Raw genomic sequence first — 23,553 nt, 5'->3', positions numbered from 1 at the left:
AGGGTCTGTGCCTCTGCTGCACCCTTCTCCCAGTTATAATATGGAGGGAGTGTTCCCTACTACCCACCAGACATCTGCTCTCTCCTTGCAGATCTCTGGCTCCTACACCACCACCACCACCACCACCACCACCACCACTGCTGCCATCACAGCGCCTCCCCCTGGGGTCTGCAGAATGGGGGAGAAAAGTTGGAGAAGGTGCCCCTCTCCTTTGGAGAAGACATCCGCCCTGAAATGAAAGAAGACATCCATGACCCCAGCTACCAGGATGAGGAGGGCCCCCCGCCCAAGCTTGAGTATGTCTGGAGAAACATCATCCTTATGGGTCTGCTGCATGTGGGAGCCCTGTATGGGATCACACTGGTTCCCACCTGCAAGTTCTACACCTGGCTCTGGGGTAAGCAGCTTCCCTTGTCCTGAGCAAGTACCCAGGTTTCTCCCTGCTCTTTATTGAGGTGGGGTCTCACACAGGACATCCCTCTCCATCCAAGTTTCCCAAGCATTTCTGTTTGGTTCCTGGGAGGCTGACAGGGCTGGGAATAGAGCCTACTGGGACTGGGGTGCAGGCATGCCAGCTACGAGGGCCCTTAACATGGGTGTTGAGCAGAGACCACTGGGACCATGTGCGGGAGACAGTGAAGGGTTGACCTGCGGCAGACAGGCAGCTGTCCTTGGCAAAGCTTCTCTGAGTACTTCCCATAGTTACCTGTCCCAGCCTTGCCAGCCACAAGAGAATCAAGGGCTGCCTGGGAGCCATGGGAATCTGGTGTCAGGCCAGGGCCTTCATGGGCTACATGTTGAGTGCAGTCAGGGACAGAGCAAATTCCCCTTGCTCAGGAGGAGAGATCATTTCAGGGGAGGAACAGTAGGGGGTTATCCACAAAACTATTTGGACATGACCCCTTACCAGATCAGGCTTGTTTGCTGTGGAGTAAGGTGAAGAACAAGGCTTTGGTACAGGCAAATGCACAGGCGTGTAGCTCTGCTACCCCAGTTAGGTCTTCATAGTTTAGCACAGTCAACAAAAATATTCTTAGAATGAAATAAGGTTGCAGAAATGTTTTGTGTTTCATTCTCCATGCCTGCTCCTGCACCTCTCTTCTGATGTACCAAGGACCCAGCATCTTCTAATGCCAGTCCTCCCTGGTCCTACCCAAAGCTATTTGGCAGGGCCAGCCAGGCCAGAGAATAGAGAGCCTTGAGCAGCCCCAGCCTTCATGTTGTTGTAATGATGGAGACAGTTGCCACTTTGACCCCGCCCTGTCCTAGCTCAGAATCTCAGGGATCCATGGGTGTGTGTTGTGTCCACGCATGTGCTTTGTAGGCAGCTTCACCTCCATTCCCTGAAGCTGAATCGGGAGGGGGAGGCAAGGAGATCTACTGACCCCAGGGCCCACTTGCTGCTCTCTGAGAGGTGGTGAGCCCAGATCCCAATCCAGAAGAAAGCAGGAGGTTTTCCAGGGCTGTCTCAGATGTTGGTACTTTCTGTCAGCTCTCTGGGAGGATGGTGATATATTGGGCTGGTCACCCAGGTGTTAGTTGCCATCCTTCCTCAGTCTCTTAGGTCTTATAGGTGGTGAGATTTGACCCCTGGCTGGTTGTTTGGAAAATCCTTCTGAAGTCCCAGGGAAACGCAACTGAGCTGAGCTGATCCCCACTGTCAGACACACAGTTTTGCCAGGTACCAATGAAGGCATCAACCCACTTTTAGGACTAGGAGGGCTGTACATCTTAGGTTACTTGGTTTCATCACTGCCACAGAGGCAAAAGTGGTATCTATTCATCTACAGACTAGGAAAGGCTGTTCTGTTTGGGGGGTGGGGGGTGCTGAAGGGGCACATTTGATCTTTCAACTGGTGAATTCAAAGAACTTAAGCTGTAGGGTAATGAACCCAGAGCAAAAATAGGAATCTCCAAGAGACTGTGGACTTGCCTCTCCACCCTTTCTTCCCATGAGGGGAGCCTTCACAAGTAGTGTCATCACTAGCAAATCCCTTCCAGCCTGGGCACTCACCACAGTTCTCACTTATCCTGAGGTTGACCAGATTGATTGTGCTTGGCCTCAATCTGCTAATGCAGAGAACAGAATGCTACTTCCAAAGCCAAGGCTTGGCTACCTTTTTCGGTGTTCTGACCTTAATGGTATGCTGTGACTTTAGACAGAAATTGGTACAAATGCCTGAGGGCCATTTGTGAGTGGCTGGGCTGACAGAATTTCATCCACTATGAAATATGGATTTTAAATTTCTTCCTTGGTAAGAAGGGTGGAGGTCTTAGCTTGGACATCTTCTTTTTCTACCTATAAACTTTAAGAATATTTCTTGCTTTATCTCAAAGGAAAATGCAAAATTAGAAATTGGTTTTGAGTCCAGATTTTGAGCAGGTTTTGTCTTTTAACTTTTGGAACTGCTCTGAAGATATATCTCTAGCAACATTGAGGGTCAGCAGGCAAAACCCCTGCAGTCTGCTTCTCAGGGCAAATCTATGAGATGCTGCTTTACCAGTGTGGGCACTAACCGTCCTTCCCTGGGGGACAAATGACCTGAGCTGTGTACATGACTGACAGAGACATGTGGGTAGAATAGGCACCTAGTGCCTGACTTTTGGCCCCAGCTCCCCTGTTAATATGGCATCACATGCTCTTTCAGAGCCAACAAGACTGGGCCGTCTACACATGAAATAAGTATGGATGCTTCTTTGGTCTCAGCTGAGGGCCTCTACTTTGCCTAAATCCAGTGCCTTCCTGATGACTGCAGGGCTCTGGCTCCACTGTGCTTTTTCTAGGCACATGTGTAGTACTGTCTGTACTACACACCTCAGTCACCATGGGGACACAGGCCAAAACTCACCTAAGCCTCAATCTTGGCTCTGAGGAAATGTGGCCAGAACTTTCCTAGGACAGATGCTGCTCTATGGCTCTCCTGGAGAGCCTGTAGAAGGAATAGGATAAGATGAAGGAGGTAGGGGAGGGAAGAGGAGGAGGTTGTCTAGGAATCTGTCATTTCGGGCTGCAGAACAATTTATACATTGCGTGGTGTCTCTCCCTGCAACTAGTTCTGTAATCACTGAGGACACATTGCTAAAGTTTCTACCAGTGCCTCAAACAGTCCCTCTTAGTGCTGCTAAACTGAAGAAAAGATAGGTACACCCAACATCCCCTCTGCCATTAAAGATCCTGTGTGGTACCTCTTGAGCCTGAGAGTCTCCAGGACAATGAAGCAGAACAATGTTGAGGTTCTCTGTTGCCAGAAAGTGGGTGGTGGAGAGGGAACCCAGATTCTTGTCAGATAACCTAACTTCAAACCTTTACTAGTCCTGTGCTCCTGGATAAACACAGCCTCTCACTTCATCTAAGTTCTCACCTGTGACATGCAATATTAATAGCACTGCCCTGTTCAAGATTTATAGTAGACAGGAGAAAATTAGCATGCTTGGTGAACTTGAGCCATTGTACAAAGATAACTGTGCACAGGTCTCATGGTCCCTCATATGTCTACACCGACTGCTACAATATCAAAATGTTATTGTATCTGTTGTAAATAGCCACAGCTCTGGGTCCTGAGTGACCCCTTCAATTGGGGCTCCTCTGCTTGAGCAGTGTCTAGATTGTTCTGGCTGCTCTTTTCAGAATACCGCTGACTAGGGGTCCTAAGCTCTTGGGGAGTAGTATGCAGCCCTGAGTATCTTAGAGAACATTAACTGAAGATCAAAGGAGGGGATCTGGGATAATGCTCCTGCAACCGGACAGTGACAAGTGGCATGTGGTGAGAGCCCCGCTTCCTGTCCTGCTTTTCTGCCTTCTTAGTTCTTGGGATTCCTTACCTTATCTCTGTTCCGAGGTGGAGAGAGTGGGTGATGACCACATTTTTTCAAATGGTAAAAGCTGTCTAGACTAGGGAGCAAAGCATCCCTAAGATTCAGGGAAAAGCAGGTCCTCCCCCAAAATCTAAACAAGAATGAGACTCATGGATCAGAACAATGTCCTGGCACAATTCCCCTGGTTGGACCCTAATCAGTTGATGAGTCCCCCACTGTTCTTTCTGGCAGTGCTTTCCTACTATGTGATCAGTATTGAGGGCATCACAGCAGGGGCTCATCGCCTGTGGAGCCACCGGACTTACAAAGAGCGGCTGCCCCTGCGGGTCTTCCTCATCATTGCCGACACCATGGCATTCCAGGTAAGAAGCTGGCACTGTGCAGCCCTTGTGTCTCCACCTATTGAATGATCAGGGGTGGAATGGAAAGGCTCAATGCCTGGAAAGGAGTCCTTGCAGAATAGCCCTGGCCATTTCCAGTCCCTGTGGTCACCTCAAGTGCAGGCTCAGTGCTGAAGTCCATACAGCATGAGGTGCTTCACAGTCACTAGGAAGTGAAACGGGGTAAATAGGAAAGGCTGTCTAGTTACGAAGCCATTGTTCATCCCAAGGTCCAATGGTATCATACAGTGTTAACTGTTGTGGTCATTCAACATAAAGGGCAATGGTGCAAGAGTCCAGGCACTGACACGGATTTCCTGGACTGTGAGTAGTCAATAAACTCACACTATAAGGTGACTGTCTGAGGACTACACCATAATGAGATGGAGTGATGTGGCACAGACTCAGGAAGTCCTTTGTTGGAGATATCAATAGCAAACATTTCTGTGGCAGTGACTATGGGACCAGTCACTGTGATAAGCAGTTCATATAGATTAACTCATTAACTCCTCGCAGAGATCTCAGGAGACAGTTATATTGTTATACCCATTTTACAGATAAGGAAACTGAGTCACTGAGAGGTTGGATAGACCAATCTTAGTGCCATGTGGGGAGGCCATACTGGCTAAGTCAAGTTTTGAGATTGGTTCAGACAAGTTTATAACAGAGAGAGTGAAGGCAATTAGGAAGGGGAACTTTCCTAACTATTAGGCTACAATTGTAGTGTGGGGCTTAACTTGGAGAAAAGGAAAACAGGAAACCAAATTAGTCTCCTAATTTGGCAAGATCTAAGATGCATCCCGCACGGATATCTCTGCCCTGGCAACTTGTTCTTTGAGGCTGCTCAGGACCCTGTGGAGCAAAGGGAAGGGAGAGACATATTGGTATATTTTTGAAGGGATGGAGAGAGTCCAGATAGGCCCAGTGGTCCTTTGGAAATGGGCTCATGGTCATGAGTTACAGGCCAGCCTTGTTACAGTGTTGGGTACCAGTAGCTTGCAAAGGCATCAGGATGGAGGTGCTCATACCTTTATCCATAGACCAGCACCCTAAGAACCATGGCCACCTGCCCTGTAGTCTCTGTGCTCAGGGAGTAGGCACCCTATGAGGACACTGTCCCACATTCCTTGATGAGGAACCACCATGTTCTTTGCTAATGAAACTATGAGCGCTGTGCTTTACTCCCTTCTCCCCACCACACAACCTTCAGAAAGCAGCAGTGCTAGTCCCGTGCTCTGGGACTGGAAGTTGCTTTTCCAGATAAGCTCCAGGGGCAAGTGCTCAGAAGAGGACAGGTATCCCTGCCTCCTTTGGAGCCAGAGTCCTGGGAGCTGTGAGGTTGGGCTGAGATCTCTGACCACTGCAGACATCCAGGCATTGGAATCCTCCCTGGAAGGCATCTCTCCTCCGGCCTGAGTTCCTCTTCTCTTTCCCTCCAGAACGATGTGTATGAGTGGGCCAGAGACCACCGTGCCCACCACAAGTTCTCAGAAACACACGCTGATCCTCACAATTCCCGTCGTGGCTTTTTCTTTTCTCACGTGGGTTGGCTGCTGGTGCGCAAACACCCAGCTGTCAAAGAGAAGGGCTGTTTGCTGGACATGTCTGACCTCAAAGCTGAGAAACTGGTGATGTTCCAGAGGAGGTGAGTGAAGGGTGAAAAGAGCTGGGATGTGGCCTGTAGGAATGTGGATCTTTAGGAGCCCACTTTTTCTCTCAGAACTTAGAAAGTAATAGCTGAGGAAGGTATTGGATTTCCATATTGGAAATCATAATTTCAAACCCCATTTTTAAATGGCTTGGAGGTTGACAGGTTAGTTTCTTGTTCTGTTTCTTTCTGTCTGAGCTATTTTAATGAAAGCAATCATATGCAACAAATGGTACCTGAACTCACCTTGCCATGGAGATGAAAACAAATGTGGCTGAGTTCTCTTTGAGGAGTTTTTAGCCTGTTTGGGATAGAAGGAAAAGGCAAGTGCCTGAAAAATTACACAAGACAGAATATTGTCTACATCATGAGAGGTAGAAAGGGAGGCAGGATGGTAAAGAAAGAACACAAGTACAGGGTTTATGAACAAAGTATCACTGAGTCTACCCACGTATAGAGCCCGTTACAAGAATGGGGGAGCAGGGAAAGTACAAACAGGAAGAACAGAGTGAAGTAAAGCATCAAGCAAGTATGAAAACATAGCCATTCTGCTTGAAGTATAACAGATGACAGGAAAATGGACTGAAGAGAGACTTATGTGGCTTCTGTGGAGTTCTAGACACACACATAGGATTAATTCAGTGGGTAACAAGGAACCAGCACCTGTGACTCAGTCAAAGGTGTGCTTTAGAGAGGTCACTTTCAGGATAAATGAAGGTGTCATTGAGTCAGAAAAGTGAGAGGCAGGGACACAAGTCAGAGGATAGGGAGGACTCAGTCCAGAGAAGCAATAGCAAGAACCAGGAGTTGGATGCAAGTGATGTCAGTGTCACAAAAGCTGAAGATGTGACTGCTGATGGATGTATGCAATCATTCCTTTGTAATTTCAATGGCCTGGTCTACATGGAAATGAAGAGGTAGACAGGGCCTCTAGAGGCAGAGACCTGTGGGTGGTCAAGGATACAGAGTTACCTCCTGAAGGAAGAGCAGAACAAGGGACTAGGGGCTGGAGCAGGAAATGGATGCAGGGCACTTCCCACACTCTGAATCAGACACCAACTGCAAGAGAAAGGAGTCCAAAAGCAAGTGGACAATAGCTCAGGCAGCAGAACTCAGCTGATGAGACTGTGAGTTGACCCTGACCTGTTGGACCAATATGACCTCATGCTCTTGTGAAAAAGCAATGCATTTAGAATCAAGAGTTAGTGTTCTGACTCTTGTTTCCCTTCTTTCTAGTGGGTTGATCCTAGAAAATTCATTTAACACATCCATACTGCCTCATTTAAAAAGAGAAAGAATAACATTATCTTCCAAAAGATTTTGCACCCAGTTTGGTCCTGCTGCTTCCTGCCCCTTCTATTGACAGTGTAAGGGGGAAGAAAGAGCCCAAACAAGTGAGGTTGCACAGTGAATTGAGCCCTCTCTCTGCAGACTCAGTGTGTGGTCTCTCGTGTAGGTACTACAAGCCTGCTGTCCTGCTTATGTGCTTCATCTTGCCCACGCTGGTGCCCTGGTATTGTTGGGGTGAAACTTTTCTACACAGCTTGTATGTTGCCACTTTCCTGAGATACACTGTGATGCTCAATGTCACCTGGCTGGTGAACAGTGCCGCCCACCTCTATGGATATCGCCCGTATGACAAGAATATCAGCCCCCGTGAGAATATCATGGTTTCAATAGTATCTTTGGGTAAGCCAGCAGTGCACAGCATGACCACATCTAGTGGTCTGCTGACTAGGGTACTTAGTTGGGAGCCAGAAATACCAGCGAAATCTGTTTTTAAGACCACTTTACATCTCAGATCTTCCACTGTAAAACTAGGGGTTTACTATATTGGGAAAAACTTTAGAGTCATGCAACAAGTTTTATGTAAAAAGGAAAGGGTGAAAAATAATGTTAACTTGCTTGCAATTTCCAAAACCATCTCCAAATTTCATGCATATTGAGGCCTTCTAAATTCTTTCTCCAGTCACCTCTGGGCTAGGCTGCTGTCTTGCTTGGGGCAAAAGGTGCATAAATAGAACAGTAGGGTCAATGGAGAAGCCAGTAAGCCTACTGTTTTATATTTAATGAAGCTGTATAAAGTGTTGAAAAATAATTATGACTTAGTTCCATAAACTTCAAGGATGCCCCTGTGAAATTATTTTTTTATCTCCTTGTTGTGGTTCCATGAATTCCCCGCCCCCTCCTCCTCGTAGACCCTTTCAACATTGTGTGTGTTCGTACTCTGATTCATGTTTGATATCAATCATCTATGTCCACAAGTGTAAGATCTTCATAGAAACAGAATAATCTGGACTGAAATGGGCCCTGAATTGCAAATAGAATTATAATTGGCTCTCCTAGTTCCTGTCTTCCCATGACTGCCAGTTCAAAACGGCTGTCAACCTCTTACTTTATCTCCATTGTCATTTTCTTCTCCATACCTGCTCTTTCCTCCTTCTCTGCTCCAGCTCTGTTTTCTGACATTCTAATATTTTTGCTTCTTGAATTACCTGTCCCCACAGTCACATGCTCTTCTTCCCTCTGACCAAGCTAACTTTCCCCTAAGCCTTCTTGGGCTGTCTTTTGCTGTCCAGATTGCCATGTATGATTCTCTCTTCATTTCAAATCTGACACCTGTATATAGGCTTGGTGAGTGCTCACTCAAAGCTTGGATGTGAAAGCCTGTGTGGAACTTAGCAATCCTCTGTCAGCACCCTTAGCTTTGGCATTATCCCAACTCCCAACCCACTTCTCAGTTCACATTATGGACCACCTAGGGCACAGAGTAATTACAAAACTTCACAGCCCTAATTGGACAGATTTACTTAGCAGGACTTCCTTCATTTGCTCATTACATCATATGTCATTCCCACTTGATATGGTTTTTTTTTTTAATTTTGTGGTTATTTATTTATTTATTTATATTTATATTTTAAGACAGTGTCTTGCTATGTAACCCAGGATGGCCAAGAACTTAGGATTCTCCTGTCCCAGCCTCTCCAATCCTGGGATATAGTCATGCTCTAGCACGTACATAAGAGTCAGTTTTGTTACAGTTGGAAGCAACTCAGAAAGATGATTCCTGCCAAGAGTTGGCAAACTGTGGGGTTTCCAAACATTTACCTATTATAGTATTCTGAATCCATAGTATGTTTATTTTGCTCTCAAGGTGAAATGCTCATACTGAGTTCTCATACTTTCAGAGGTTAGAGGGAATCCCTAAGCCTTTTCAGGTGTTTTGTTTAATCAGCACCTCTCCCTACTTCATGGTCAAAGCTCAGAGAATTAGAACCCAGAGCAGCCCACTGGGAACCAGCAGTTGCTGGGGGAACTCCCGCCCCTGGCTTGGGCCTCTTTTGCTCTGACTTTTGGCTGCTGCTGCCTGTTTTGTTGGAACCTCCCAGTCTTACAGGGAGCACCAGTGCTATGGAGGAAGGTGTGCTGCTTACTCACCTGTATAAGAAGCATAGCCACGGTTCTTCTAAGGCCTTCTTTTCTTCATCGAAACACATGCATGTAAGCACACAGCCTGTGGGATCTTAGGCCGGTATTTACTGAAATCCTGGCATTTTCCAATGTAAAGTATTTTCTCAGAAGAACCAGTTTCTTTCTTGACCTGTTATCCTTTGAGAGACATTTTCTCCCTAAAACATTCTTAGATAGGATCCCAGAGCAGGATCTCTCAATACATTGCTTAAGATGCTTCTGAGGGCTTCTCTTTGCTTCAGAGTAGAAGACACTGGGTTCATCCATTCATTCAATAGCAACAGGTTTCTCTGTGGCTTGAGGAACCTACCAGGTAAGAGGTGTGCACAGATGAAGCAGCAATCCATCCAGCTCCCTAACTGCTCTCCTTGCTGTTGTTCCAGGCGAGGGATTCCACAACTACCACCACTCCTTCCCCTATGACTACTCTGCCAGTGAGTACCGCTGGAGCCTCAACGTCACCACATTCTTCATCGACTGCATGGCTGCCATTGGTCTGGCTTATGACCGGAAGAAAGTGTCCAAGGCCGCCGTGTTGGCCAGGATTAAAAAAGCTGGAGGTGGAAGCTACAAGAGTGGCTGAGTTTGGGTTGTCTGGGTTCCTAGGGTGTCCAAAACCCAGCCTAGCAGAGGTCTAATGTTCTGATGATTTACTACTTAGAAATGCTACCTGTAAAAAACTAGATAGCATTTGTTGCCCTTAACGCAGAGAAACTAAAGCAGATACCTTAAAGCAACTGAGGCCAATAGGAAAAGGGGAACAGGTACTAGAGAAAAGGTTAGATCAAAAAGAATTAACCTAGAAGGTAACACCCACGCACAGGAAATCAATGTGAGTCAATGCCCTGTATAGCTATCCTTATCTCAACCAGCAAAAACCCTTGTTCCTTCCTATTATTGCTTATACTCTCTCTACAACAAAATTAGAAATAAGGGCAAAATAGTTTCTGCTGGGTATTGAGGGGGGGGAGAGGGAGGGGGCGGAGTGGGTGGTAAGGGAGGGGGTGGGGGCAGGGGAGAGAAATGAACCAAGCCTTGTATGCACATATGAATAATAAAAGAAAAATGAAAAAAAAAAAAAAAGAAATGCTACCTGGATGTTAATGTTGATGACCTTAATCCATTCTGATACAATATTCTTATAAAATGCTCAAGTACTGAAAGGCAGCAACTCTCCTGTATGATGCTCAGCCAATATTCTTATTTTCTCTTTTATCTCCATTGGCCTTTTTGCTGTGTTGTCCTTATTACCTCTCTTTCTCTCTTCCCTCCCTCTCTTGCCTCCCAGGCAAGCAGCTGATCGGCCATTAGTTGCTGTCTACCTTCCAAAGCCTAGCAATGTTTCTAGAGTCTAAAGTAAAGGTCTTTGTCCCAGATAAATCTCTTTCCTAGAGGTATCCTGAGCTTCAAGGAAGGTGGCTGCAGCTTAAAATGTGACATTATCTTCTAGGAAGTTGGTTAGTTATCTTCAGCTCATACTTTGATATATGGAAGCAAAACTTAACTTTCTTTGGTACAGAGATAAATTATCAGTGAAGAAAGTCACTATTTAGGGTGGGTTTTTTTTTTTTGGGTGGTACTGGGATTTGAACTCAAGGCTTCATGCTTGCTAGGCAGGCATTCTAACACTTGAGCCACTCCACCAGCCCTTTTCTGTATCTGGTATTTTTGAGATAGGGTCTTATGAACTATTTGCAAGGACTGGCCTCAAACTGTGATCCTCCTGATCTCTGCCCCCCAAGTAGCTAGGATTACATGCAAGTCACTGGTGCCTGGATCGGTGTATGACTTTTAAATAAGGATGGTGTTGAGGGAGAAAGGAGCCACAAGGAAACTCATACACAACTATGTAGCTAGCAAAGACATGAAGCCCCTCCATACATCAGACTTCCTTTCTATCTTGACTGAGCAGGCGATAGCCATGGAGCCATGTGAAGTTAGAACCTAAATGCAAGTCTTGATGTTTAGATATACTTTAGGGTAAGGAAAAAGAAGCATTTACTTTGTACAAAAAATGGTTTCTGCCTGGAAAGATTTTTCTTTTTTTTTTTTTTTGCCAGTACTGTGGTTTGAACTCAGAGCATCAAGGTTGCTAGGCAGGTGCTTTATCACTTGAACTATGCTTCCAGCTTTTTTTTAAAGTCATTTTTCAGATAGGGTCTTGCATTTCTGTACAGGGCCTGCCTCAAGACTAAGATGCCTCCTGTATAGCTGGCACCAAGGCACATGCCCCCATGCCCCATTTGTTTTAGAGATGGAGTCTTATTTTCTTTTTTTGCTTGGGCTAACCTCAATCTGTGATCATCCTGATTTCCACCCCCTGAGTAGCTGGCATTACAGTGGGAGTACTACCACTCCCAACAAGAATTTTACTTTCTTTGAATAAGAAGGAGATTCCTTATTTCAAAAAACAAGTCTTCAGGTAGATGAGTCCAGAACTGGTGGGTATAGACACACACAGAATGCTTAGCAGTCCATGAGCTGCTCATCCAACTCCTTTCATTGCTCTCTTCTGCCATCTTCACGTTACTAGTTGCTCGTCTCACAGTAATGAGATGGCTGTAACATTTCAAAACATTCAAAACAAGAAGGGTTTTAGAAGGTGCAGTTGAGTCAACCAGAACATATGTAGTCATAAATACTCTGCCGGCATCATGGAAATGTTTCAGTATACTTAGCTCTGAAAGAGGGTTCTTTAAAAACCTTGAAGTAGAGAAGGAAGTGGCTGGGTTACCAATGCCTCCCATTTTAGGACAAGAGTTGAAGAGGTTGAGCAGCAGCATCTACAGTGAGCTCCAAAGAGATAATTTTCCAAAGCAAGAGCTCTAGAAAATATCCAAGGGGTTCAGAAGTTGCTAGGTAAGTTATTAGATGTCTTGAAGAAACAAGTACAAAGCTAACTTGCTTAATTATGTTGCAGCTGCTCCTTGGATTCTGTAAAAACGAGGCTTCTCTCCATGCTGCTGTAGCCCCTTCTCTTTCTCCTTCCTCTGTGACCCAACACCCTATATGTAAGAGTGCCAGGGGGTGGGGTTAGAATCTCTTAACCCCCACTGCTTCTGGATTCCTGGCTCTCCCCCATCGGTCTCTCTTCTCCTACCTGTTCTTTCTATTCCTGACTTTTCTGTTCTCCCTGGACAGACCTCCTGCCATGTGTATTCAGGGCAGTGATGACCTGCTGTCCCTCCAACTCCTCTCCTGCAGACGCATTGCTCACGGGCACTGACTGAACCACTGAGACTCTTTAGCAAGAGTGACCTGTGACCTCCAGGTCCTCTCCACCTCTACCCCTTGGGCCTCTGCCACACTGATGACCTCAACAAATACTGTCAAACTCTTAGAAATGTTGCTGGCCCATAGAGCTTCTCTCTCATAACTCATGGCCAATGCAAATGCTGGTGTTGTGCCACTGAGCTGGCCACAGAGCAAATGAGTCTGTTGTTAGTCTCCTCTGTGTGGGTCAGAACAGAGAGCATGCTGAGTGCTCCAGGTGTTCAGACAGGTTGCTGCAGCTGACAGTGCAAGAGTTTTTAGGAGAAGAAGGAAACCTAGTCCTCTGGGAAGCACACAGAGCAAGGCCAAGTTCCCAAGTGCCTCATATTGAAAGGACATCCCGATCCCTGGAGCCAGGGCCTGCTGCAAAGCTTTGCCTGAGACATGGATCTGACATGCCATGAACTTAGATGAAAGAGTTTCATTGCAGCAAATGAACTGCCACACAGACTAGAGCAGACAATAGGAGAGTAGTCTGGAAAAACACTGATTGTTAGTGTTTTTGAAGACCACGGACCTCTCCTGTCCCTGTGTTTCAGTCATCAATGCAGAAGCCTAGCTCTGCTCTATTAGCATTGGCCATGTACAATACCAAATGTTCTGTCAGCTCTTGGGTCTGAAATGAAGGAGGAAGCAAGGCCTTTCTTCCTGTGCTAATTGAATAGAGTCTATAAGGAGCAGCCTATACTAAAGCAGCCTTGTCTTTCAGATGTTCGTTAAAATAACATTAAAAAAAGGTCATGGAGGTCACTGTAAATTAGATCTGCCGGCCTATGTGCCCACCCCATGAACATGTCTGTTGGGTGGTTTTCATTCTGTAGTTTATATCAGATTCCTGCTTTATAATACGTGGACAATAAAACCAACTTTCTCTTCTTCCTTTTCTAATTCTGTTCCATGGATCTGGCCATGCCATGTCAATACTTAAGGCTGGATAGAGAATTCAGATTGAGGACGACAGCATGTATACATCTATGTACAGAGGACTATGTCGGCTTAGTAAGGAGCAATATTTTCATACTCCTCCAGAACTATTGCTGACCCATAGAGCTTCTCTCTCATTACTCATGGCTCATTTCAAATGATACGTTAATTAATCAGATTTGATTGAGTGAATTTCTAACAATCCTTGCATTGTGGATGTGCTGACAACTTATTTGAGTGACTTACTTCTTTTGTCCTCAGTGTTGTGTGTGAGTCTGCCCTCACTCTCTCTGTGGAGTACCTCACACCTGAGAGCCTGCAGGTGTGGCAGGTTTAAACAAGAGCTTGGCCTGAGAATTAAAAGCACAGTGATTTGCAGGATTCCCTCCCAGGTTTCATTTTGGAAATTGATTAAATGCCCACATTTGATGGAGAATAGGAATGTATTTGATATTAAAAGAAAGTTCTATCATTTTCAATGCAAGTTTTCCTCCTTATTTTGCTTGAATTCTGATTGTGCTCTTGTCATTGTAGCTCAAATAGGTCAGTGTGAAATGTCAAGAAAGCAAGGTTTTTGTGTTTTGTTGATGGTGACAGCCAGGTCCTCCCATTACTACTGTACCACTGACTTCCTACGTGAGCTTGAGCAAGTTACCTAAGTATAATGTGCCTCAGTTTTCCTTCGATTAAAATGGGGTAATTTACAGATCCATTTCAAAGGGTAATTTTGAGGTGTGACTAATTTATATATAAATATATATAAAACATTCTGGGATCCTCAGCAGAGAAATTTTCATATCCTGTGTATTTGTACAATAGCAGTGACACCATGAACTTGGTATGTCTGTATGTTTGAGATGGCATCATTGGTTTACATTGTTCTCCTGAGACTAAATGAATACATTTAATCAATGGTAGGTAACCAAATGAACAAAATAGTCATTACTATGAAAATGTACACTTTTCATTTCTTGGATGGGACTTTTTCTTTTTTATGTGAAATAGTAGTCATTTGTAACCTAAGAATAATTCTGGAATAATTTCATTAATATCAACACTGAAGCTAGTTGTAATGATCCAGGATTGTGTTTGTTCTCAATAAAAGTGAAGTAAATTTGACTGCACTGTGTCTGGAAGCTTTTTGGCTGTGATATAGTTTCCTGAGACCTGTCTCTGTGGCCCACCACCTTATCCATGCTCTGTAACTTTAAGAGAAAAAAAAAAAAAAGAGTAGCAGCTTCAAGGTTTGAGTCATACCCCAGTAACCTGCACTGCCCTTCCTAAAGGTAATTAACTGTAGGCTAAACTCTGGCAGCAGGAAACCAGGAGTCTGCAGGCATTAAATCAAATATGTAGCATGAACTGCCACTTGACCTGGGGAAGTGCCAGATCTCCATGTGTCCCGTGGTCACATGGATACAAGTCTGAGATCCTGGAAGATGCTGACAGCAGCAGCAGGAAGCCTGCCTGGGAAAGCTATTCTTTACCTTGTAGCCCAGGCTGGGCATCCCAACTCATTCCTGTCCCTGCAATGTCCTGCCTCCAGAGAACAAGTGGCTTCCAGAGAATGCTGGTACACAACAGCAGGAAGAAAGGATCACAGTCCCAGGGAGGGCTTGTAAATTCCTGGGGTAGAGGGCTTCATGATGATGAGTTGGAAAAAGGTGGTTTTTGTTTTGTTTCATTTTACTTTTACCTTTTTCTCCTTGATCTGAGAATTGTCACATGGTTTTTAAAAAGTAAGACAGAGTTTACAGTTGTAGAAGTTCCACATTCTGGCAAAAGCCTCTGTGACCAATACCTAAGCTTTTAAGAGTCCCCAGAACCAGCTCTGCCAGTTGACCTCATTTTCTGATCTCAGGTTGCCCTAGCCTTGGACAAGCATGACTCTCCCAGAATCAATCTAAAGAACCACTCTGAATACCCTAAATCAAAGGTCATGTATTGAGGCTTTGCCAGATCTTAATAACTTAACGTGATGATGATGATGTCTACTTCACCAATTAATTAATTTCTGGTTTCTACTGTGAGCCTCTTTCTCTCTTTACTCAGGCCAGAATATTTTCTCAGTTGTTTTACAACTGCGCTGCTCCTTGTAATTCTTTACTTCCACACCCTCCTCCCTGCCCATGAGCTGACATTTAATATAAATAACATCACTACACTCTTTGCTTTTTCTTTTCGGAGAGGGATACTAGAGATTGGACTCAGGACCTCATGCTCTACTGCTTGAGCTATTTCCCTAGCCCTCTTTACTTTTTCTTATTTCCTCCTATTCCACACCTGACTCCTTTCCTCAGATTTCTAATAGTTACTGCATCCCGGAGTTGCCTTATTATTCCTATCTGCAAATGTTCTGAGAAGGAAGAAGACCTGAGGGTTTTGAAGTATGCCTGCAGTCCCAGCTACTTGGGAGGCTGAAGCAGGAGGCTCATTCCAACCCAGGAGCTAGAGATCAGCCTAGGCAACATAGTGAGACCCTGTAAATAAACAAATAAAAAGAGAAGATACGTAGGGCTCAAAAAGGGTTGAGGAAGTAAGTTCTGAACTTAATGAAGGAAGAGTTGTACAACAAGAGCTCTCAAGAGGAAAATCATTGAACTCTGGTTTTGACACATTTTGTGTGGAAAGGTATAAAGAGGTTAAAGTCATATTTAAGAGTCAAAATTTAACAATGAGACAGAATATTTTGAGATAATGCTAAAGAGGAGCATAGAAATAAAAGTCTTTAGCAATTTGTATGGTGTCACATGCCCATAGTCCCAGCACTAAGGATGATGGTGAGTTTGAGGCTAGCCTAAGTGACATGCTGAGACCAAGATAATACCTAAAAATGTTTTCCAGGGCAGAAAAATAAATAATACATCCTGACTGGAAAGGAGGAGTAAAACTAGTTCTGCTTGCATAGACAGTATCTTATATATAGAAAATTCTAAAGAAGCCACCTAAGGTGACACAGGCCTGTACACTGAGTCCTCAGGAAGCTGAGGCAGAAGGGTGGAGAGTTTTAAGACAGCACGAGCTACATATCAACACTGTCTCAAAAAACAAAAACAAAGGATAAGATTCCAAGATGGCAGAAAGAGGGAGGAAGCAGAAAGCGTATCTCCTAAAGTAAAATCTTGGAGAGATGCTGGAGATACGCCTTACAGGAAAAAACACCAAAAACCACTTTTGACTCCTCCAGCCTGCACATAGCATCTCCACTTCACATTAAATGGAGAAACCAGGAGGGCTCCCATGCCGCCACCAAATGGCAATGCTCAGATGGCTTGGAAAGATGCAGACCACAAGGTGAGCTAAGCAGCACTCAGTAAATCCCACAGACAACCCTGGGCCAGATCAGCATAGCCCCCTGGACAGATCGACCCCCATCCAGGGAAAAAAAGAAAAAAAACCTGAATAAGAAGCAATAACAACAAAAAGGACACATAGCAAAGAGGGTGGGGTGCCCTGAGCACCAAAGAGCGGGGGAGGGGAAATCCCTCACAACAAGCTGGCTGGAGAAGGCAGGAGTGGCGGCACACACCTAGCAACCAGGAGCGAGAAAGCTTGTAAAAGTGGTGGTGGGAGGAAAACTCCACAGGGGAGAGGGGAAGACCCACTTCCCATGCGAACTGTAAATAAACACGCAGGCCTGAGAAAGCTGCTGCAGTGTCACCTCCTCCAGTGTGCTTGGAAAGGGGAAAGCTTGTAGCAGTGGTGGTCGTGCCCAGGAGAACTCTAAGTAAACAAAGCCTGCAGGGCCAGGTGAGTGTTAAGCTCACTCCTGAGATCTGCATAAATAAAGCCTCCAGCAACAGCAGGCTGACAGCAGCAGGCAGGTGAGCACAGCCTCAGGTAGTCATTCACAGAACTGTCTCCAGACTCTTTTTCTTTTTCTCCCTTTGATGAGACAACAACTGAACTACACCTGCATGCTGAAAAACTTACTGAAACTGTATTGCACTTGAACTTGGGACACTCTGTGGGGTTTTTTGTTTTGTTTTGTGTTGTGTTGTTTTGTTTTTAGTTTTTTTCCCCTTTGATGAGACAATGACAGAACTACTTCTGAGACACCATCTCCAGGATTGGAGGCTGAAGAACTAACACCAAAATTATTAAGACTGAAATGTTATTGCATTTGAACTTGGAGATTTTTTTTTCATTTATTTATTTTTTATTTTATTTTTATTTTTTATTTTCAATCCTCTCTCTGTCTTTCTAATGCCTGTTCAGCTTACTGTTGATTAGTACACTATCTCTCCCTGTTTATATCCTTGAAACTTTTTTGTTTGTTTGTTTTGTTTTTTCTACTTGTTTATTTGTTTTTCCCTTTTTCTTTAACTTCTTTGCTTTCCATCTAAATATCACCCTTCCATTCTAAATATCACCATTGTTATTATTACAAGCTAGAAAATACTTCATTGCACACGGTACAGGGACAATAACAACACCAAGGGCAATGACAGGAAGACAGAAAAAACAGGGAAACCAGCTTCCCCACAGCAAAAAATTAGTACAGGAACTAGAGGGGAATGAAGAAAACAGATACTGAGATCCAGACTCCAAGAAAATGAAGATAAACTATGCCAAAGAACCCAACGAAGCCCACAAGAACAATCAAAAAGAAGAAATACTACAGGTAATCAATGAGAATTTTATAGAGACGATACTGGATATGGTCAACCAAAATGTACAGGAGACACTCAAGAGATTCCAAGACAACAAAAATAGAGAATTTGAAAAAGCACAAGAAGAAATAAAAGAAACCATAGAAGCACTGTATAAACACCAAAGTGAAACAAAAGACAAGATTAATAAAGAGGTAAGTGAACTCAGGACCAAAATAGACAACATTAAAGAGGAAGAAACTCAGGATATGGAAAACCTCAGAAAAAAGAATGAAACAGAATTGCAAAACAAAATGGAAGGCCAATCCAGCAGAATAGAACAAACAGAAGACAGAATCTCAGAACTCAAAGATGAAATGGTAATTAAAGGAAAAACCAAAGAACTATTAGTTAAACAACTCAAGACCTGTGAATAGAAAATTCAAGAACTCACTGACGCTATCAAAAGACCAAACTTGAGAATCATGGGCATTGAAGAAGGAGAAGAAGTACAAGCAAAGGGAATGTGTAATATATTCAACAAAATAATAACAGAAAATTTCCCAAATCTAGAGAAAGCTATTCCCATACAGATGCAAGAGGCCTCCAGAACACCAAACAGACCAGATAGAAATACAACTACCCCACGGCATAGCATCATTAAAACAACAAGTTCAGAAACTAGGGAAAGAATATTGAAGGCTGTAAGAGAGAAAAAACAAATAACATACAAAGGTAAACCCATCAAAGTCACAGCAGACTTCTCAACAGAAACATTAAAAGCAAGAAGAGCTTGGGGTGAGATCATCTGGGCACTGAATGAAAATAACTTCAACCCCAGGATACTCTACCCAGAAAAACTATCATTGAAAATAGATGGAGCAATAAAAGTCTTCCTGATAAGCAGAAACTAAAATAATATGTGACCACACAGCCACCACTACAAAAGATTCTTCAAGGGATTCTGCACACAGAAAGGGAAACCCAACATAACCATGAAAGGGCAGGCAGCACCAAACTACAGGAAAAAAAAGCAAGAAAGTAGAGAGTAACCTCAACTTAGGTACACAAATCAAACCTTCAAACAACTAAGACAACCAAATGACAGGAATCACCACATACCTATCAGTACTAACACTTAACGTTAATGAACTTAATTCCCCCATCAAAAGGCACCGTTTGACGAAATGGATTAAAAAGGAAGATCCAACAATTTGTTGCTTACAGGAGACCCATCTCACTGACAGAAATAAGCATATGCTTAGGATGAAAGGCTGGAAGAAGATTTACCAAGCCAATGACCCCTGAAAACAGGCAGGAGTAGCAATACTTATCTCTGACAAAGTAGACTTCAAACCGACATTAATCAAACGAGATAAAGAAGGACATTCCATACTAATAAAAGGGGAAATAGACCAAAAGGAAATAATAATCATCAATCTGTATGCACCCAATGTCAACACCCCCAATTTCGTCAAACATACCCTGAAAGACCTAAAAGCATATATAAAAGCCAACACAGTGGTTGTGGGAGACTTTAACACCCCATTATCATCAATAGACAGGTCATCCAAACAAAAAATCCATAAAGAAATCCAAGATCTAAAATATGCAATAGATCAAATGGACCTAGTTGATGTCTACAGAACATTTCATCCAACCTCTACACAATATACATTCTTCTCAGCAGTCCATGGAACCTTCTCCAAAATAGATCATATCCTAGGGCACAAAGCAAGTCTCAGCAAATATAAGAAAATGGAAATAATACTGTGCATACTATCTGACCACAATGCAGTAAAAGTAGAACTCAACAACAAAAGTAAAGACAAAAAACATGCAAACAGCCGGAAAATAAATAACTCATTACTTAATGAAGAATGGATCATTGATGAAATAAAAGAGGAAATTAAAAAGTTCCTGGAAGTCAATGAAAATGAAAACACAACCTACCGGTACCTATGGGACACAGCTAAGGCAGTCCTGAGAGGAAAGTTTATAGCCATGAGTGCATATTTTAAAAAGACTGAAAGATCCCAAATCAATGACCTAATGATACATCTCAAACTCCTAGAAAAACAAGAACAAGCAAATCCCAAAACAAATAGAAGGAGAGAAATAATAAAAATAAGAGCTGAAATCAATGAAATAGAAACCAAAAAAACCATACAAAGAATTAATGAAACAAAAAGTTGGTTCTTTGAAAAAATAAACAAGATCGATAGACCCCTGGCAAACCTGACTAAAATGAGGAGAGAAAAAACCCAAAATAGTAGAATTAGGAATGCAAAAGGGGAGATAACAACAAACACCTTGGAAGTCCAGGAAATCATCAGAGACTACTTTGAGAACCTATATTCAAATAAATTTGAAAATCTAAAAGAAATGGACAGATTTCTAAATACATATGATCATCCAAAACTGAACCAAGAAGAAATTAATCACATGAGTAGACCTGTAACACCAAATGAAATTGAAGCAGCAATCAAGAGTCTCCCCAAAAAGAAAAGTCCAGGACCTGATGGATTCTCTGCTGAATTCTTTCAGACCTTTAAAGAAGAACTGATACCAACCCTCCTTAAACTGTTCCACGAAATAGAAAGGGAAGGAAAACTGCCAAACAGATTTTATGAAGCCAGTATTACACTTATCCCAAAACCAGGCAAAGACACCTCCAAAAAGGAGAACTATAGGCCAATCTCCTTAATGAACATTGACGCAAAAATCCTCAACAAAATAATGGCAAACCGAATTCAGCAACACATCAAAAAGATTATTCACCACGGCCAAGTAGGCTTCATCCCAGGGATGCAGGGGTGGTTCAACATACGAAAATCAATAAACGTAATAAACCACATTAACAGAAGCAAAGACAAAAACCACTTGATCATCTCAATAGATGCAGAAAAAGCCTTTGATAAGATCCAACATCATTTCATGATAAAAGCTCTGAGAAAACTAGGAATAGAAGGAAAGTACCCAACAGTATAAAAGCTATATATGACAAACCTACAGCCAGCATTATACTTAAGGGAGAAAAACTGAAACCATTCCCTCTAAAATCAGGAACCAGACAAGGATGCCCGCTATCTCCACTCCTATTCAACATAGTACTGGAATTCCTAGCCAGAGCAATTAGGCAAGAAGAAGGAATAAAAGGAATACAAATAGGTAAAGAAACTGTCAAAATATCCCTATTTTCAGACGACATGATCCTATACCTTAAAGACCCAAAAAACTCTACTCAGAAGTTTCTAGACATCATCAATAGCTATAGCAAGGTAGCAGGATATAAAATCAACATAGAAAAATCATTAGCATTTCTATACACTAACAATGAGCAAACTGAAAGAGAATGTATGAAAACAATTCCATTTACAATAGCCTCAAAAAAAATCAAATACCTAGGTGTAAACCTAACAAAAGATGTGAAAGACCTCTACAAGGAAAACTATACACTTCTGAAGAAAGAGATTGAGGAAGACTATAGAAAGTGGAGAGATCTCCCATGCTCATGGATTGGTAGAATCAACATAGTAAAAATGTCGATACTCCAAAAAGTAATCTACATGTTTAATGCAATTCCCATCAAAAGTCCAATGACATTCATTAAAGACATTGAAAAATCTACCGTTAAATTTATATGGAAACACAAGAGGCCACGAATAGCCAAGGCAATACTCAGTCAAAAGAACAATGCAGGAGGTATCACAATACCTGACTTCAAACTATATTACAAAGCAATAACAAAAAAACAACATGGTACTGGCACAAAAACAGACACGACCAGTGGAACAGAATAGAGGACCCAGATATGAAGCCACACAACTATAACCAACTTGTCTTTGACAAAGGAGCTAAAAATATACGATGGAGAAATAGCAGCCTCTTCAACAAAAACTGCTGGGAAAACTGGTTAGCAGTCTACAAAAAACTGAAACTACATCCATGTATATCCCCCTATACCAATATTAACTCAAAATGGATCAAGGATCTTAATATCAGACCCCAAACACTAAAGTTGATACAGGAAAGAGGAGGAAATACTCTGGAGTTAGTAGGTATAGGTAAGAACTTTCTCAATGAAACCCCAGCAGCACAGCAACTAAGAGATAGCATAGATAAATGGGACCTCATAAAACTAAAAAGCTTCTGTTCATCAAAAGAAATGGTCTCTAAACTGAAGAGAACACCCACAGAGTGAGAGAAAATATTTGCCAACTATACATCGGACAAAGGACTGATAGCCAGAATATATAGGGAACTTAAAAAATTAAATTCTCCCGAAACTAATGAACCAATAAAGAAATGGGCAAGTGAACTAAACAGAACTTTCTCAAAAGAAGAAATTCAAATGGCCAAAAAACACATGAAAAAATGCTCACCATCTCTGGCAATAAAGGAAATGCAAATTAAAACCACGCTAAGATTCCACCTCACCCCTGTTAGAATAGCCATCATCAGCAACACCACCAACAACAGGTGTTGGCGAGGATGCGGGGAAAAAGGAACCCTCTAACACTGTTAGTGGGAATGTAAACTAGTACAACTACTCTGGAAAAAAATTTGGAGGCTACTTAAAAATCTAGACATTGATCTACCATTTGATCCAGCAATACCATTCTTGGGGATATACCCAAAAGACTGTGACACAGGTTACTCCAGAGGCACCTGAACACCCATGTTTATTGCGGCACTATTCACAATAGCCAAGTTAGGGAAACAGCCAAGATGCCCCACCACTGACGAATGGATTAAGAAAATGTGGTATCTATACACAATGGAATTTTATGCAGCCATGAAGAAGAACGAAATGTTATCATTCGCTGGTAAATGGATGGAATTGGAGAACATCATTCTGAGTGAGGATGGCCTGGCCCAAAAGACCAAAAATCGTATGTTCTCCCTCATATGTGGACATTAGATCAAGGGCAAACACAACAATGGGATTGGACTTTGAGCACATGATAAAAGCGAGAGCACACAAGGGAGGGGTGAGGATAGGTAGGACACCTAAAAAATTAGCTAGCATTTGTTGCCCTTAACACAGAGAAACTAAAGCAGATACCTTAAAAGCAACTGAGGCCAATAGGAAAAGGGGACCAGGAGCTAGAGAAAAGGTGAGATCAAAAAGAATTAACCTAGAAGGTAACACACACGCACAGGAAATTAATGTGAGTAAACTCCCTGTATAGCTATCCTTATCTCAACCAGCAAAAACCCTTGTTCCTTCCTATTATTGCTTATACTCTCCCTACAACAAAATTAGAAATAAGGGCAAAATAGTTTCTGCTGGGTATTGAGGGGGTAGGGGGAGAGGGAGGAGGCGGAGTGGGTGGTAAGGGAGGGGGTGGGGGCAGGGGGGAAAAATGACCCAAGCCTTGTATGCACGTATGAACAATAAAAGAAAAAAAAAAAAGAATTTCAAGATTAAAAAAAAAAAAAGTTC

At 43.0% G+C, this 23,553-nt stretch overlaps 1 protein-coding gene and 1 long non-coding RNA gene across 3 annotated transcripts in view; one reads left to right on the top strand and one right to left on the bottom strand.

Annotated features, from left to right (window-relative positions):
* The window catches only part of LOC141424761 (uncharacterized), a 57,089-nt gene that overhangs the window by 7,599 nt on the left and 25,937 nt on the right, over positions 1-23,553 (bottom strand). The window contains exon 3 of one of the 2 annotated variants that reach the window (XR_012449660.1): positions 10,351-11,874. The exons of the other annotated variant lie outside the window; for it this stretch is intronic. This is a non-coding gene — a long non-coding RNA (uncharacterized lncRNA). Of the gene's footprint in view, positions 1-10,350; positions 11,875-23,553 lie in introns of those variants that run through there. 2 annotated transcript variants of the gene reach the window in all.
* On the top strand, positions 4,082-10,249 carry LOC109680994 (acyl-CoA desaturase 1-like). Its single transcript, XM_020155597.2, has 4 exons — positions 4,082-4,178; positions 5,636-5,841; positions 7,301-7,533; positions 9,699-10,249. Exons 1-4 carry the CDS (start codon positions 4,167-4,169, stop codon positions 9,896-9,898), a joined length of 651 nt encoding a protein of 216 aa, XP_020011186.2. The 5' UTR covers positions 4,082-4,166; the 3' UTR covers positions 9,899-10,249.

This window comes from Castor canadensis, chromosome 7 (assembly GCF_047511655.1).
Source record: "Castor canadensis chromosome 7, mCasCan1.hap1v2, whole genome shotgun sequence".
NCBI classification, from domain to species: Eukaryota; Metazoa; Chordata; class Mammalia; order Rodentia; family Castoridae; genus Castor; species Castor canadensis.
This window is presented reverse-complemented; position numbering and strand designations above follow the sequence as displayed.